The sequence below is a fragment of the Pangasianodon hypophthalmus genome, chromosome 26 (genome assembly GCF_027358585.1).
Source record: "Pangasianodon hypophthalmus isolate fPanHyp1 chromosome 26, fPanHyp1.pri, whole genome shotgun sequence".
In the NCBI taxonomy this organism is placed as follows: domain Eukaryota; kingdom Metazoa; phylum Chordata; class Actinopteri; order Siluriformes; family Pangasiidae; genus Pangasianodon; species Pangasianodon hypophthalmus.
In genome coordinates this window covers 10,258,231-10,275,322 of record NC_069735.1, presented here as the reverse complement: position 1 = coordinate 10,275,322, position 17,092 = coordinate 10,258,231, and the positions used below count along the sequence as shown (strand labels likewise).

General features: G+C 39.3%; 1 protein-coding gene across 9 annotated transcripts in view; it reads right to left on the bottom strand.

The window, feature by feature from the left end:
- Positions 1 to 17,092, bottom strand: part of itsn1 (intersectin 1 (SH3 domain protein)) — a 53,408-nt gene that overhangs the window by 4,664 nt on the left and 31,652 nt on the right. For all 9 annotated transcript variants that reach the window (XM_026931744.3, XM_034300003.2, XM_053230183.1 and 6 more), the window contains 17 exons: positions 15,502 to 15,812; positions 15,217 to 15,388; positions 14,712 to 14,917; positions 14,372 to 14,454; positions 13,814 to 13,980; positions 12,457 to 12,502; positions 12,208 to 12,329; positions 10,475 to 10,598; positions 9,192 to 9,383; positions 4,467 to 4,588; positions 3,115 to 3,221; positions 2,443 to 2,626; positions 2,201 to 2,299; positions 1,647 to 1,814; positions 1,269 to 1,481; positions 746 to 867; positions 300 to 382 (listed from right to left, as the gene is read on the bottom strand). In XM_026931744.3, the coding sequence (XP_026787545.1) occupies positions 300 to 382; positions 746 to 867; positions 1,269 to 1,481; positions 1,647 to 1,814; positions 2,201 to 2,299; positions 2,443 to 2,626; positions 3,115 to 3,221; positions 4,467 to 4,588; positions 9,192 to 9,383; positions 10,475 to 10,598; positions 12,208 to 12,329; positions 12,457 to 12,502; positions 13,814 to 13,980; positions 14,372 to 14,454; positions 14,712 to 14,917; positions 15,217 to 15,388; positions 15,502 to 15,812 (2,521 nt within the window). The remainder of the gene's footprint in view (positions 1 to 299; positions 383 to 745; positions 868 to 1,268; positions 1,482 to 1,646; positions 1,815 to 2,200; positions 2,300 to 2,442; positions 2,627 to 3,114; positions 3,222 to 4,466; positions 4,589 to 9,191; positions 9,384 to 10,474; positions 10,599 to 12,207; positions 12,330 to 12,456; positions 12,503 to 13,813; positions 13,981 to 14,371; positions 14,455 to 14,711; positions 14,918 to 15,216; positions 15,389 to 15,501; positions 15,813 to 17,092) is intronic.

The following is a 17,092-nucleotide window of genomic DNA, read 5'->3' as shown; positions in this document are numbered from 1 at the left end:
TTAGGAGAAAGTATGATACTGTATACTGCAATTTATAAAAATTGCAAGAATACTTTTTTCCCCTTACTGCAATTTGCTATCAATCTCCGCTCCATACAGCGCCTTTCAAAGATCGAACACAAAGTTCTTTAGATGAAAATTTAGTTCCACTTTGATATTACATGTCTCAATGATGTCATATAAAGATTTTAGGTGACACAGAAGTATATTTTAGCTACAGTAGTCTTGTGGGCTCTTAATTGTAAAAATGGTTTGTGTTTTGTTATATGTCAAAATGCAGATTATTTATAATAACTTACCCAGATAAGCTTTCTCCCTTTTCTTCTTCTCTGTCTCAATAAAGAGCTCAGAGGCAGCCTTGATCTTCTGCACCCATGCGGTCCTGACAGGAACAATCCAAGATCAGATCTCAACTCATCAGCACAACACTATCAATAATAGATTCATCACTAAATGTGTAATAGCTCCATTACTGATGTCCCAATACCAAAAAAAAAAAAGCTCTAGTAATGTAGTGTAATGTATGAAAAATTACAGTGACAGAAGCATGGGAGAAAACATTACAAAGAATGACAAACTTTGGCAGAATTAGTTTTAGTTTTGTGCTTTATCATGAACTGAGCAAAATCTCAGCCTGGTTGTGTAATTTGGTATTATACATTGCAGTTCCTATACGGATTTAATAGTATGGAGTGGACTGAGGTGATAAGAGGTGCAGTGGGTGAAAGCAGGTCTGTGTGTGTACCTCTCATTGATGCTCTCTGCCCGTATGGTGTACACTCTGTCTATGTGTGATATATGAAAGATGGGCTCGTCTCCAGAGGGATCAGTAGGGAGCTTCACCAGAACCTCGTTCAGGAAGATGGGCTGTAGAGACCAACCAAAAGGTCAGTCATGGACTGGCCAGGACAACAATCATCATTAGTGTAGTAGATAGAATAGTATGGCTTTTAAACAGAGAGGGAGATAGCGGCTGATCAAACCTCAGCACCAGCAAGATGTTGGTGAGAAAAAACAGCTTGTCTGGGCTGGGATTTAAACTATTGACTTTATGTTCACTAGCATGAAAACACTGTGCTTTTAAGGGTTTGTTCTGAACATCGTAAATATCTACATTCACTACTACTAGTCTAAGCTATCATATGTTGAGCATTAGCCTTCAGAACTACAAAATGCTCCAATACTATAGAAGACATTAGCCACTGTGCAGCAGCTCCTTCAAAGGACAACTGCATGGTACAAAGTACTGGCAGGATCCCAAACCGCACCGTTTTATACATGCGATACTGCAGATGAGACTTGGCGCTGAACACTTTGTCGGAAGCCGAGGAGCCCAGTGGCCTGGTGACCTGCGTTAGAAGCAGGAAATCGTTGAAGAGGAAGCCATAGAGCTCCTTGTTGCTCTTGGCCTTGTAGAGCTTCCCACTGTGAAGGAACTTGCGAGGGCCCAGGCAGTTGGTCACCGAGTTGAATACCAGTTGCTGAAACAGACAGAATCAAAAATTATGATGAAAGTTATATATGGCTCAAATCTATGTCTTTCAGTAATTATCTCTTTCTCTCTCTCTGAGCCGATATACACACAATATAAGCCTGACATGATTTAAAAGTAAGAAAGCTGTGATCGTCTCTGCGGCCTCACACACCTCAGACAGCCCCTCACACTGCACGTGCGCTTGTATCCACTCCAGGCGGTCCGAGTTCTCCTTCTCGCGCACGCCCTCGTTCACCTGCGAGCAGAGCTCCTCGGCCTTCTCCAGAGCCTGCCGCAAGTGGCTGTGGTCCGGGTGGCTTTCCGGAGTGTTTTCCAGAATCTAATCAGGATCAGGAATCATAAACAGTAATGCAGTAATACAAAATGTAATGAGGTATATATAAAGACTTTATTTTCAAAGGAATAACAAGGCAAGAATTAGAGAGAGTAAAGTGAAGCCACAAAAAGGAGAAAAAAACCTAATGACAACTGAAAAAAAAAACTAGACAAATGCCAGGAATGATTGGAGTGATTGAAGAATAAAGATCTCTTTGTTTTATAAAGAACAAGGAGATTTTTTCTTTTTTTTTTTTTAATGAATATCACAATTTGAAATGCAGTAATTTTGTGAGTAAATCAGACACAAAGAACACTGTACAATAATGACAACAATGGTGGGCAGATTTGTTATGTTCTTTGGCTCCCAGACTCTGTGTGTACACTTACATTTTTGATGATAAGAGGGTAGCGGGTGACTCTCTGCATGGGTTTGAGCAGGAAACTAGACAAAGGCATTCCTTTACAGCGAGGATCCATGGCCAACCTCTGTAACACACAGACAGACACACTTACATTTGGTGTTTTACTGCAGATGGGCAAAATAAACCTCTTACCATAAGGCATTTGACTAATTTCTGCCACAAAGAAATGCAAATAACAAGCCAACCTGTTAGCCAGTTTGCTGTTACCTTGACAAAGTCCTTGAAGTCGGGCACCTCGTCTGTCTTCTGCTGGATGAGGGTAGCACCGTTGAGCTGACAGCTGCAGAAGCGGATGTAGGGCTGCATGTGGGGCAGTTGCGCTGTCAGTATGTCACCAATCATCTTCACAGGCATGCGCTCACCCGACATCTTCTTTCTTACCCGCAACGCCCTGCAGGAGAGAAGAGAAATTCAGATCCATCAGTATCTCCTTGTCAGTGTGAGTGAGTTTGACAAGAAACAAAAGCCTTGAAGGATGTTCAAAGTTACGCAATTCATTTTTCATGGTTCCAGTACATCACTGGGGTATCAACTCGCTGAATTTTTCAAGTGTAAACATAAGTAGATGCACCAAAATCTACATTTAATACTCTCTTAACTCTTAATTTCTGTCCTTTAACACACCTAATTCAAATAATTACTTAAGGATCAGGTGTAGTAGCTCTTCTAGAACGGAAATCACCAACCTGTTTTCGACTCTGGACTCTAAGAACCATAGTTGTACACCCCTGATGTGAGAACAAATCATTTCCATATAGAATTATGTAGATGGGAAATAAGTAATAACTAGACTCTTTTGGAGGCCTGACCTAGTGAATCATAGTGGATTTGAAATGTGAGGTTCATTAACTCAGGATGAAGCAACAGCAGAGATCATACTTCAGCAATTTGATGTTGCACATGATGAGTTCCTTCCAGTTGACAAAAATCATGGCCACCTCCTTCTCAGTCAGCAACTCCGACTCCAGCAGAGGCTTCTGGAAGGTCTGAGAGACAGACAGGTAATGAACCATTACTCTAATATTTGTATTATAAGTCATAAATACATTTGTAATTTCTTAAGGGAAATACAGGGCTGGCAAGGAGCTGGAAAAAGCAAGGAAGAAAAGAGGCAGGGTGAAAAATGGCAAGAAATAGATTGAAGAAAGGTAAGAAGAATGGGAAAGAATGGGATGAAAATTGTGGAAAAAAGAAAAAGAAGACAAAAGCGGCAAAAGAAGCAACTAAAAGGAAAGAACTGTGGAACATACAAGTAGTAAGATGAAAAAATTAAGAGGGGAAAAAAGAACAAGAACAGAGAAAGAGAAAAAAGTAATGAAAGTAAGAGTGTGATAATGGGACAATGGACTCTACAGTGCGCACCTGCGCTGTGTGCGAGCTCAATCTTTAAACTTCAAATATACAGTTTTGTAAAAATTTATCAGAACCAAAACTAGATTCCTTAATTCTCACTGAAATGCTGTTTGAGTGTGGTTCAGATTGATTATATTCCTAAACAGTGTTAGGGCAATAAAAAATAAGAGCTCTTGTAAGAGTGGCACAACAGAAAAGGGTTCGCCTAATTGTCAGGAGACTGCGAGTTGAATCCTGACGATGCCACAGACACTTGGGGCTAAAAGCCATGGGAGTAAACTGGTCAAGTTTTCTAGGAGGGAAGGGAAGGATGGCGTTCATCTCGCTACCCTGTAATGACAGTGGCTCCAGCCAATCGCAGGTGTCCATGAGCTTGTGTATGAGGAAGAGGGCAGATAGCGCTTTCCTCTGAGTGTGTTACACTGCCATGTGACGCAGCATGAGCAGCAATTCAAAAGATGTGTTTGGTTGGCTTCACATGTCTCGGAGGTAGCACGGTTCACCCTCCACGGTTGGTAGCTGTTGCATGATGGGGAGAGCTGGCTGATGAGTGGGTATTGGCAAGTGACCAAATTTTAGGAGAAACTCGGGGGTGGGGTTATAAAGAGAATCTGTAGTATGTGGAATAAGAATACAGTTGTTTCCTTCTAAGCACTGTAATTATGATGATGGATGCCATACATTTGGAAACGTTTTCAGTAATGTGAATTAAATGGGATGTCTTTTCAACTATAGTTTAGGGTGTAATTAGTGAACAGCGATGGAGAACCTTGTCTATATCCAAGTCTACCTGAGTTATTAAGAGTTTACAAGCTCATTTGCATAACTTTCAGCATCAAAGCTCTGCACACAATCCACAAAACCGTTTCTGATCTTACCTCAGTGACTAACTGCAGGTCGTTGACGTAGTTCTCCTCGGTGACAATGAGCTCGTGGATGTAACCTTGCCTTTTCCTCTCCATCGGGGTCAACATATCCAGCAGGTGGAGGTCAGCACACCCTGCAGACAGGGTAAAGGTCACTACTGTCATCTCCTCTGTGTACTGTACTGAAAACTTATATGTTAGAACTCATGCTAGACTGAATTCAAAATGTACACTGAGCAAATATTTAGCTCCCAGTTCTTACTCCCATTCAGATACAGCAATAATACACATGTATTACATGGTTTAAAGGTGAAATACAAAATTATATAAGTGCTTACAATATAATTAATAGAGATATACAACAGAGCACATGCTGTGAATTAAACACCACAGTTAAAGTAGAATAAAGAAAGTACACAAGTGCACCATTGCCATGGAGTTCTTTAATGGTTACACGTTATTTTCTATAAACATAACATGCCACTTTTATTAAAGCTAAGGATCGGATATGATTTTCAGGTGTACATTCATTTTATTTACTTCTTTCATAAAATGCTGCATTAACCAAGTGCAACGGTTTTGGATTTATTGTCTGAGTATCCAAACCAAAGCAGAAAAAAAAAAAACTGTAATGGATTTCATGTACATATACAGTATGACAGATAGTGAAATCGTATGAGAAGCCTGTTGTGCTTCCAGAGTCCATGTCCACTCAGGTGTACCAAAAAAAACCCAAAACAAAACCAAACAAAACAAAATAAATGCTCCGAGTTGAATCGAGATTAAGGACATGATGGACAGTCCAAAGAGTCTATAGTAAGCAGCACACTTTAATACTTTTACACTGAGAAAACAATGAGGATATGGGGGAAATAAAATGACATCCCATTAGGCTGATAACAGAAATTACATTTTCAGTTCATTCACTTTAGAAGATATTACAATACTGCTGTGTGATATAAAACAAGCAACAAAATCATAGTTGATATGGTACAACCAGTACAATAAAGTTTAAGCATAAATTAATGTCATGCCTTTCATAACAAGCAGGAAAAAAAAAAGAAACACCGGTTTACAAGCCTAAGGACTTGCTCTTACCATTATACTCCTTTTATCAGCTGTAAACATTTTTAATTCATTACCATTTGTGATTAGTAAGTGTTACATTATCATTATTTGTTCACTTGTTTTTCTGATGATAGGGTTCAAACTTCATAAGAATGTTCATTTCATAGAGTTTGGTGACTTACATATCATTTCTAGCTACTTTTATATTTAAAAAGGGAAAGCACACATTCTAACCTGCACGCTTTTAAAATGCTATGAATTACAATTTCCGATTGTTATAAAAATAGAACGTAGCTGTTTAAGCAACTTCACACACTCTCCAACCTGACCTTGACGATCCAAAAATAATTTCAAAAATCAAGTGTATATAAACATAGAGGAAATTATAGATACAAAACTATTCAATCTACACTGCGAAACAATTATACAGGAAATTAACATGTTGAAGCCTCAATGGGAGACTGCAGTCTTTACATATCCAACATAAAGTTTGTGTGTGAGTGTGTGTGAGTATAACATAAACACTACCATTTGCTGTACCATTCTCCCTAAGCGGCAGTTGTGCAGTATTTGGTTTGTAACACCATTTTATCAACCCTGTCACACAAACACTGTGAAACAAATCAACTGAACAAAACAGTGAAGACACACACACACAAAACAACTAACGAGCAAGCACGCAAACAAGACCTACTCATCCAATGTTGGGGTATGAACATGTGACAAACAAAGACACAGACTTATGTGACTGGATGAATGGAGAAGTCCCATCCTGCCCATCAAATCACTGACAGCACCTACGCCTTTTATTAATAATACACACAACAGCCATGAGGTCCATTTTCATGACCAGGACCCAGGTCCTGTTGTGTTTTATCAGAGTTTTACTCACTTTGATCAAACAGTGAATATTTTCACAAACATATGAATGAAAGGAAAAGAAATACATATTTACCATAAAGAAAAAAAAAAAAAAAAAAAAAAAAAAAAAAAAAAAAATCAGTCAAATATGTGGTGTCGTAAACCACAAGAGTTTGTATGACAGGTATGATAAGACACAGGTCAGTTATGACACATACGTATATGTTTACCAGGTCACCGGACATGAATAGTGGGTCTTTCTGTGGTGCTGTGGGTCCAATGAGGGGTCAGGGGGTGGGGCTTGGAAGGAGCAAAAAGGCAACTGTTAGTGAGTGGGCGGAGCTTTACATCAAATGGTGGGAAGAGCCTAACGCCAAATGGTTGTTATTTTAATTGCACTAGCGAAGCTACAGAATAAGATCACAGAAAGCCACAAAAGGACCCACTATCCAGCAACCATACATATGGTTATAGTCCATGTATAAGTCAATGTTGTTAATTTATTCAGTGTTAAAGAATATGTTTTTTTTTTAAATTATTATTAAGCATTCTGTTTAAACGCAGAGAATGCTGCTTGGTAATTTTTTTTTCTTTTGCATGTGTCTAGTTTCTGAATACTGAGCTTAACAACTGCGCTTTCTGCAGTATTCGGGATTCGTTTCTTCTGGCCACAAAGCCAGCTGAGAGGGGCAGTCACATGACCAATGTGAGGGGGCTCCATCTCCCATCATCCCGCTGGGCAGTGTATAGGGGATAGTGGGTCGCTTTGAGGACTTTCAAGGCTGAGTGGGAAATGGGCAACATAAGAGTCCTAGAAAGAGGAAAACACAGCACATAAGCAAAAAAACGGAGTAAAAAAATAAACAAAAAAAGAGAAATCAAGTTTAAAAATAAATGAAGAAATAAACAAAAGAATGAAAAGATATCCACAATGTGCAAACAGTACAAGCTTGGAAGACTAAGAATGAACACAGGAGGTCTTACAAGACGACACAACATGCAGGTGTGAAGACTTAAAGAGAAAGAGAGACAGAGAGACAAAGAGAGACTGCACTTTTACACTATACGACATGCAAGTGAGGGGATGCTGGAGACAGGGGGAGCGGTGTTAGTGTGGTCGGGGTAGAGGATTAGACATGGGCAAAAACTTAAACCAACCCTCTATGAAAGTCAGAGTAGGTCTGAGTAATTCCTTAAACCTATTAAACCATAATGCTTGGAATTGCATTAAAAACATTCCTTAAAGAGTTCTTAAACATTATTAATAAGGTCTTACGTCCTTTGGTAGAACTGCATCATCCAAATTAATTTATAATTCTTTTTTTTTTTTTTTTTTCCCAGAGTTTATATTTCAAACATCACCAAAATGTCGCGAGTCACAAGTTGTCAGTGTTTACAGTGGGCAGGATAGAGAGAATTAGTGTGTGAAAGTTTTAGAGGGACAGAGCATGAAAGAGACAGAGAGGTAATGGCTGTGTTCATACAGAGAGCTTAAATCTGATAGTTTGGCATAGGGAATATTTTCTGCAGTCCGAGTCGCTATATTTTTTAATCAGATTTTTTGTTTTTCCCTTTGACTTTGTGCTTGGAGCGTCTCAATGTTAGAAAAAAAATATAACAATAAACACAGTGCCCTACAGAATTATTGGCACCCTTAATGAATGTTTGAAACAGGTGTGCATGATTAAAACATTTCTTTCTGGTCACATGACAGTAATTGTAGTTCTCATGACACTTGTTGAAGTTCAGACACAATTGTGAGATGCCATCAGGAAGTGCTTCTTCTTGCAACATATACAAACTGCTTGTTGTTATGAAAGTGTTCAACAGCTGATTATGAAACTTGATAACCACTAGAATAAAAAAAAAAAAAAAAAAAAAAAAAAAAAAAAAAAAAAAAAAACAACTGTGCCCTTTGTTTCTTTTTTCCTTCATTCTCCATCATCCTCACTAAGTGGTGGATCAGTGTGCTCATGGGGCCAACTCCTGACAAATCGCCAACAGTTCCAGATATGTGAAACCTTTATTCTGGCCGTAATTGTGCTTAATGGCATTTTTTTAGCCGTTATTTTTTTATCCATTACCTGCTGTGTGTAGGTCAACAGTAATCTGTCTCTTTTGTGTTGAAAGTTGTTTTTTTTCCCCTCCCGTGGTAACTGATGAAGGGATTTTTTCAGAGAGATGTGTATAACGCCACATGGTTTTAAAAAAATTACAGTTCCTGGGTGTCAATTTGTTTGCATTTATCTAAAATACTTCAGATGGCATTAATGTTGACACATTTTTGAGAGAAAATCCTGTAATTAAAAAAGTAGTTCCAATGAAAAATTTTTTTTGCCAGGAAAAAAAAAGATAAATCATTTCTGGAAAAAGTGGAAAATTTATTGTATGTGGTGTTTATTTTATACAATCACTTTTGCTCATTATTATGAAAGGTGCCAATAATTTTGGCAGGTCAGGAGCGTCGTGACCTTGCTCTTTATTTGAATAAAAGTTTTTCACTTTTTGTACACCGAATACTTTCAGTAGCATAACTGAGCATAACATTATCACCATGCTACTAGCTAGCCAACTAACTTTTGTCTGCTCTAGACTAATCAGCTTACGCGTGCCTGTCATTATTATAACAACCAACATGGATATGCGAGCAAATGGGACTACGGTTCGAACAAACAAATCTGGTTTGGTCACGTGTAATTAAAAATAAAACCGATTCGCCCTGCTGTGAGAACAAAGCCATCGATAACTAGAGAGAGAAAGAAAACAGAAAAAGTAGAAGAAAAAGAAAGAGCATTTATTCATACTCACATTGCTGGCTGGGGTCTGTGTCGGTGGTCAGTTTCACATAGTTGGAAGGGAAAAGACCGATGGAACCGTTCAGCTCGCCTTTCCACCAATCAGGATCCTCCCTGCTCAGCACGTTGATGATCTGTCCCTTCCCAAAGGGCAACTCGTCATCGTTCTGAGCCGTGTAGTCGTACATGCCGATCACCTGGCACACTGAACACACAAATAACACACATTTTAAAGAGCAACTCCAATGAATTCCATGACAAATGTAACACAAACCTCTGATCAACAATCTTATTCTGATCACTTCTGACTTTAAACAAAAGCAATCTTTAGTCACTAGAGTATTTTACAAAAAAAAAACTGGGGGTTGGCCTTAGACATGAGTCGAAGACGGGGGCTTGTCCAGGAGACAGAGACTGTTTCATTTCCACACTGACTTCCCATGTCTATCTTACACAAACCCACTAATCTACCTGACATGATGAGAGATGACTGAAAATAAAGCTTGGTGAAAGTACAGTATTACAGGGCAGATAGTGGTGGGAGGTTTACCAGTAGGCTAGAGATGAGAAACAGGAGAAATTTTTTAATCCTGTTTCTACTGTGGTAAAACTCTAAAAATGAATGATTTATCTGTCCTAATACAGAATTCTTGCAAACCTGCTGGACACGTGGCTGTGGTTTACAAACTGCTTGCGGCTGTTTTCTCATTCATTTTTTTCTATTATAGTTTTCTTTCAGCATTGAGCATTGAGTAAAACTCCTTCAAAAGCATTTATAATCAACCAAAGTCCAGTGCCAAACAAGGAAACATAATAAATGGAGCCAGTAATGCCATATAATGTGTAAATAGTTTGATTAATATAAATGTGTTCACTGCTGTATAAGTAATATCACCAATGTATATCAAATAAAGTTTATTAGCCCGACAAAATAAGCTTAGAATGTGTGAAACTGCTTTCAACACATCGGGTTTAAAAGGTTTTAAACAGACTTACCTACAGTTTCTGCAGTGAGTGAATTGAATAATATAACCAAACACTGCGACCTGCGGGGCCCAAGCATTTTTATTCAGATTTTTTTATAGTCTCACGCTGTAATTTTGTTGTTTGCAAACCACTACATTATCGTGCCAACAAGGGGTGAAATTTGGTCATTTCATTTTCGGAATAGTGGCTGAGATACAGCATCTACATAAGCGTTGTGTCTATACTCTTAATGGTTTTGGCTGCAAAATAAACCTTCGGTGCTTGGACCCAAAAAAATTGCAAAGTTAAGTTTGTGAGTGATGTATGTACCTGCATTTGGTGTAGGCAGTTTGGGTGGAGTTGGTTCAGTGGGTGTGGTCTTACTGGTGCTTGGGCTTAAGAGTTTCACATAATTAGCTGGGAACCAGCCAATCTGACGCTTCTTTCCTCTGGCCTAGGTTTAAATGAGGAAAAAATGCAAGACATCAATTTTAAATCAATTCTAAGACACATGACAGTCACACTACAGCTAAAGGAACAAAACTGTGCTGCCCTTTTCCTTGAACCCGCAACAAAAAAAAAAATTTTTGCTTTTATCTCCAGTTTGATACCCTGCACCTACTATTCTGAAAAACTATGAACATTGCCGGTTTCCAGATGTTTGTTTCAAGCTTTTTGAAAAGCAAGTTTGACCAGGCTTTAGACAGATTATCTTGGCTGGGAAAGTTTGTATAACCAAAGACGTTTACTGTCAGAAATAAACAACCCCAGGCAAAAAGAATAACTGAGTATGAAACACATCTATTAAGGCGTGCTTACTCAATGTTTATATGATTCATCAACAGTTAATGTTGGAAAAAGGTCTAAATGGTCAGATGAGTCAGAATGCTCACTCTCTCGCTCTATCTCTCTCTCTATCTCTCTCTCTATCTCTCTATCTCTCTCTCCCTCTCTCCCAAAAGTATAAAAGAAAGACAGAAATAGAATTTGCCAAATGAATTTAAAACCTGATTTTTAAGGTTTTTCTTTTTTAAAAAAAAAAAAATCATAATTTTTGTATCATTTATAACATTCTAAACATTTTTAATGTTTTGCAGTTTTTGCTGCGGTCGTCATCAGTGCCAGTAACGTTCTCTCGCGCAGACAGCTCATGTACTGCACTTCTCGCCCGCTCTCTGATCCGGTGAAATCACAGAACAAAAATGCAAACAAATGCACCCCCGTGCTGATACACATCGATTGACGTACAGCTGCAATTGTGGTTTAATACAAACAAGACATTTACAAGCAATGTGTCCCTTTGCGCCACCTGGCGGTGATTTTGCGAACAAGATTCACGTATGTGAAGTTTGTGTGTGCCATGGCGGCGGCAGTCCCCGCAGCGGTAAGAGGCATTTGGTTGCCAACTTACTGTATGTATCCACTTGCAAGTTCTCAGCACGGCACCACAGTGCTGCGTGCCGGCAAAAGTTCAGGAGTGCTCAATTTTATGCAAATGACTGTGTGAGTGTGCTTGTGACATTGCATTTAGCCAATCGGGTAAGCGCAGATGTCTTCTAAGCGGGAGGATTTAATGATTATATGATGGTCCTCCTCATTATCATTGTATTACCTGAAATAATAACTAGGCATTATAACTTGAAATCATATTAAGTCTGCTAATGAGATAAAGCGTGCTAGCTAGCCAAGTGCATTGCTGTGCACAATAAGATTCAGTAAAATAGGCTCACCTGCCTAGTTCACAGCTAGTTTACTGTACTCTAATGTCATTGTAATATGACAATTTTATATGGCATTAAATAGAAATATGAAATAACACACAGTACGCAACTTACTTCCCCAAACATGTTTGATATAGTGTGATGTTCTTTTCTTTACGACCATAACAACAGCCATAAACTGTTGTAAATAGAGAGCAGAGAGATGCCGTGTGGGGGCACACGCTAATAAAATTTGCAAGCAGATATACACCATGAAAGAGAGAGACAGAGACAGAAATGTGTGTGCACACATGGACTTACAGTTAAAATGATATGTGTGTATATATTTATTTATTTCCAGACCTGTAGTTCTCCCTCCCACCAGCCCCCGGGGTTCTTCTTGCGGATGAGGATGAGCTGGCCAGGTGCTAGAGTCAGCTGCTCTAACCCAGTGGCAGTGTAGGGGGCAATCACCTGAGCGATCTCTGCAGAAAAGGAGGCAGAAGCAATTTCTTTAGCTCAAAAAAAGGATAGTGTTCAGACAGATACAACCTGGTGATAATTGCAAAAAACATGGCCTGTTTTATTAGCATCCACCTGTGGAACACTCACCTGGTTTCTTTCCCAAACTTCCAGATTTCCCAGCAGGCCCCAGGCCCTGAAGAAGCAGTGACAGAGGCTTTTATAACTTGAGTGTGACAAAATTATATATGGCAAATGATAAACAAGGTGAAATAACAATTACTTATTAATGATAAAATAATAAATTGAATCATTTTTCTAACGATTAACTAAGGAATAAAACTTGACAGGAAGTGCTGTTATAGAAAAATAATCAAAGATGGGTTGGTGCGATGCAGCCAGAGGTGAATCTCAGTTAGTTACCACCCCAAAGGTGATATTTTCCTATAACAGCATGTCCCGAAGTGTAATTCAACAATATCGCAATTGTGCGGTTATACCGAATATCGACACTGCTGTGATTTGGTTTGGTGTAGTAAGTGACATTTGGGATTTGGCCAAATGTTTTGTTTATTTCTGCTCCGCTAGCAGAAACTGATCCTGAAGAAGCCACACACACATCGCAGCCTGTCGGCTAGCCAGCTCGTTGATTAGTACATTCCCGTTAAAGGTGCATCTGGTGAAACTGACTTCCCTTCTTCCTTTTCATCTTCATCTGATGAGCTTTCATATTTTAAGTCAAAAGTTATATTCATGAAAAATGTATTGTTTGCCATGTCCGCTGATGTAGCTAACTTGACTGTAGTAACAGTTTCAGTGGGACTGCTGCTAGACTTGGAATTTTATGTGGCAAACACTGACAAGTGGGAGGGATACACACAGTGAAACGTCCCAGTGGGGTTACACTAAATATAAGCACTCTTGGAACACCATTCGTCCAATCAAATCAGCCGACTGGAACTAACTGTTGTATAATTTCTCTTGACTTCTCAGCAATTTGCCAACGATTACTATTTTTAATTTATTAAATAATGGCACGAAACACTTTCTATCCATTTATAGTTACATCTAATGTTGTGGAACATTACAGCTATAAACAGCAGCCTCTCTTTTTTTCTCTTTTAAAGTTAATAAGACAAACTTCTGACCAATCAGAATCAAGTATTCAACAGTGTTATGGTATAAATTATGTTTTAAACTTGGATGCTTTTTCATTAGTTTTCTTTATCACATAATACTTACATAATACTAGTTACATCACCATTACAAGGTCTGTGTCATGAATGATAAGGACAGAACATTATGATAAATGTGTTTCATTTTTTTTTTTTATGAAACCCTCTTTGATTCTTTTTCATCAAATGAAAGGTTATAACTCATTTTACATTTACTTATAAATTCAGTTCAGTTTCCATTTCATATGCAATTTAATCAGCATTCAGCTCCAGACTGATCAGTGATGTGCTACAGTATTTAATAAAGCCTTCCGGAGAGTGGACAGTCTCACCTCAGAGTCCTTGGGCTTGACGTAATTGGAAGGGAAAACACCCGTCTTGCCTCCTACTGTTCCCGTCCACCAGTCTCCCTCTTTCTTCAGCACTGTGATGACATCACCCTGCTGGAAGGTCAGGTCACCCTGCTCGCTGCTTTCATATGTGTACATCGCTATGTACTCTGAGAATACACATAAAAATCTTTTATTGTTAAATCTGGGTGTGTGTGCACTGAATCATTAAACTAGATAAGAAGTCACGCAGTAATCACTAGCTCTGGTGCCAGGACAAGCAGATCATTAATCCAGCCAAAACATGAGACTGAGAGCATTTACTTCTCCAGTGGGCTAGCTAACGAATTCATGATTTATCCACCCTGGGTAACACTGAGTGAACACCACAGAGATCAGAGTTCTCACTCCTCTATTTGTTCTGTTTTGGAGCACCAGTGGGATTTGACCAAGCTGTAGTAACAGGTCTCAGTGCTCTGAAATTCTTTTAGCACCATTAGTGTGAGATCTATGGCACGAGTGTGTGAATTGCTTCTGTACACTGTGAGTGTGTAAGCTTACCTTCGCCAAGCTCCATGGGTTTGTTAGGAGTAGGGCTGGGCCTCTTTATGGTGGGTGGACTATCGGAGGATCCTGACTCAATGCTGAAACAAAACGCATACTGATCATTAGGACATACAGTTCACGCAATCAGAGTGGCAAACACACACTGGCATTTCCTGTCAGCCTTGTTGGTTTCCGTATTGGTTATATAATTAACTTATTTATTTTCCCTTTAATCACTTGCTGATAACCATCTATCACCTCTAAATAATCTCCTAGGCACAAGGCCTTTTGGTAGTTATTTTACTTCTACTTTTAATCCTCACATATGAATCCGCATAGTGCTTAATCCCCACACCTCATCGACTTGCGCACGGGTCCAGAAATGAGTTTGACGTAAGATTTGGGGAACCAGCCTCTCTGGCCCTGCACTTCGCCGAACCACCACATATCCTGCTGCTCCAGTACGGTGATTACGTCACTCTTGTTGAAATTCAAGTGGTTATCCTTCTTCGCTCGCCACGGGTACAGAGCCTGTGCCTGCATCCCCTCCACCTTCTCCCCCTGAGAGCAAGAAAGAGAGGTTTAACAGGCAAACCCACACAATGTTATACTGACACAGACACAATGAAGAGTAACTGCAGTGATACACTAAGAGTTCAATGCATAAACAATAAAAGGTGTGTCACAAGGAGGCAATAGCATAAATTTATCATAAACTAACGTTTCAGAATTGTTCGTTTATTTAAAATTAAATGTAGATCATAAGAAGGATGTGCGCACAAGTAGGATAAAAAAAAAAAATGTGTACTGAAATAAATCATAAGCAGCTAAATCGGTAAAAGCTGAATGTCAAATCCCACCTGTCCAAGCACAGGTGAGGGGGAGGAGCCAGAGAGAGTGGCAGGAGTGAAGGCTGAGCGTTGTCGGCCTTGCCCTCCAGTTGGTACAGAAAGAGAGGGCTGCGTTGGTTGGGTTGGCCATGCCTCCCAACCGTCAGCATCCTGCTTCTCCACCACAGAGTTCGTTGGCCATCTATAGGACAACATGGGAAGAATTATCAATGATCACGTACAACGCTAATACAATGTGATATGTATTAGTGATTCAATTATTTTTTCGAAATGTCAGTAGCGGTGCAAGCTCACGTAGTGCTGAAATCTGCCCAGTTACTAGAAGCAGATGAGGACGAGGAGGCAGCGGCTGGAGCAGCTGGAGCTGTAGGGGGCGGAGCAGCCGCCACTGTCTCTGTGGTGACAGGCTGCATGGCTGTGGGCGTGGTCGAGGTGGGGGTGGGGGTGATCTGTGTACTCAGCTTGGAGGCGAAGGCGCTGCCTCTCAGATTGAGAGGGACTTCAGATTCTGGAATCTTCTCTGCATAGTTAGCAGGAAACCAGCCGGTCTTTCCTTTGATCTCTCCTCCTAACCAGCCAGGTTCGCCCGTCTGAGATTCGTCCACCTGAGGGACAGGTTACAAAAATGTGACGATTCACAACTTTACTAAGATTATCATCAGGTCAACAGGCTAAACTCAGCTTTTGTAACTTAAGTTGAACTGAACAGCAGTCTTGGTCTAAAAGTATGACTCGATCAAAAGTACAGACGATCAGGAAGCTATTAACAAATGAGTCCAGCATCACAGTTGCAGCCACGATGCATGGCCATAAAGGCTTGTGCGATATTCATTTTTCCCTGATTCTGATTGATCAAAAATTTTCAGTTAGCCATTTTAAATGTCTAAAAACAAAACAGTCCTATAAAAAAAAATAGGGGACTAAGTGGCACTGTTAAATGTCATTGTATAACCATCCACAAATACGTGACTGGGACGTCTTATAGCAATGGCTTCACCTGTTGGCTTCTAAAGCATCAGTCAAACAAATATAAATTAACTAAGGATTTAATATGGCATTTTTTATTGAGGTATTACACCTTGGGGTTAAACTAGGGAGGCATAAGAAAGATGAGCTCCTCCATGTTTGCTTTATGTGAATGGAGCTGACCCCTGGTATTAATCACAGTATGACAATGTTGAAAATAATGATAATGTAATACAGTTACACTTTAAAGAGAAATTCTTTGGTTTCAAAATGCAAAACGTCTTCCTTCAGTGAAGGCGAATGTTCACTGCTGTGTACACATTTGATCATTAAAGCAAAATTTATAGCTAGTTTAACAGCTTTCATTGTATTGAGTATCTTTTCAAGAAAAGAATAAATTTTTAATATTATCTTGATGCTAAGACTGACAAACAAGCGACACTACAAACTTAAATCAGGCCACTCAGTTTTAATTATTTAAATGAACAGAGTTGGTTTCCATCACATTATTTTCCTCAAGGATAATGACATTTTCATATCAGTATGTGCCCAACATTTAGACAGCTGTCATTGAAATATCATGTCTTCATTATATCGCACAAGCCTAATGGTTCAACTTCTGAGTCAGCGGATAAAAAGCAAATGCAATCACACACATGCATGCACAGTCCTGATGATGTCAATAAAATAATACATAAAAAATTATAATAATACAACGATGACAGACACAAACACAACTACTCCGCCACGCAATTAATGAATAACTGAGTTGGAAAGTGTTTTAAATAGTCTGTGTCAAAAGAAAACCCAGCTGTCTTTGATGTTTATGTATGTATAATTTTTTTTTCTGTGGACAGCAGTGATGAATTTTGATTCATGAAAAAAAGATGGAGGTGATGGTTTGAGTTGAGGCGTGGCA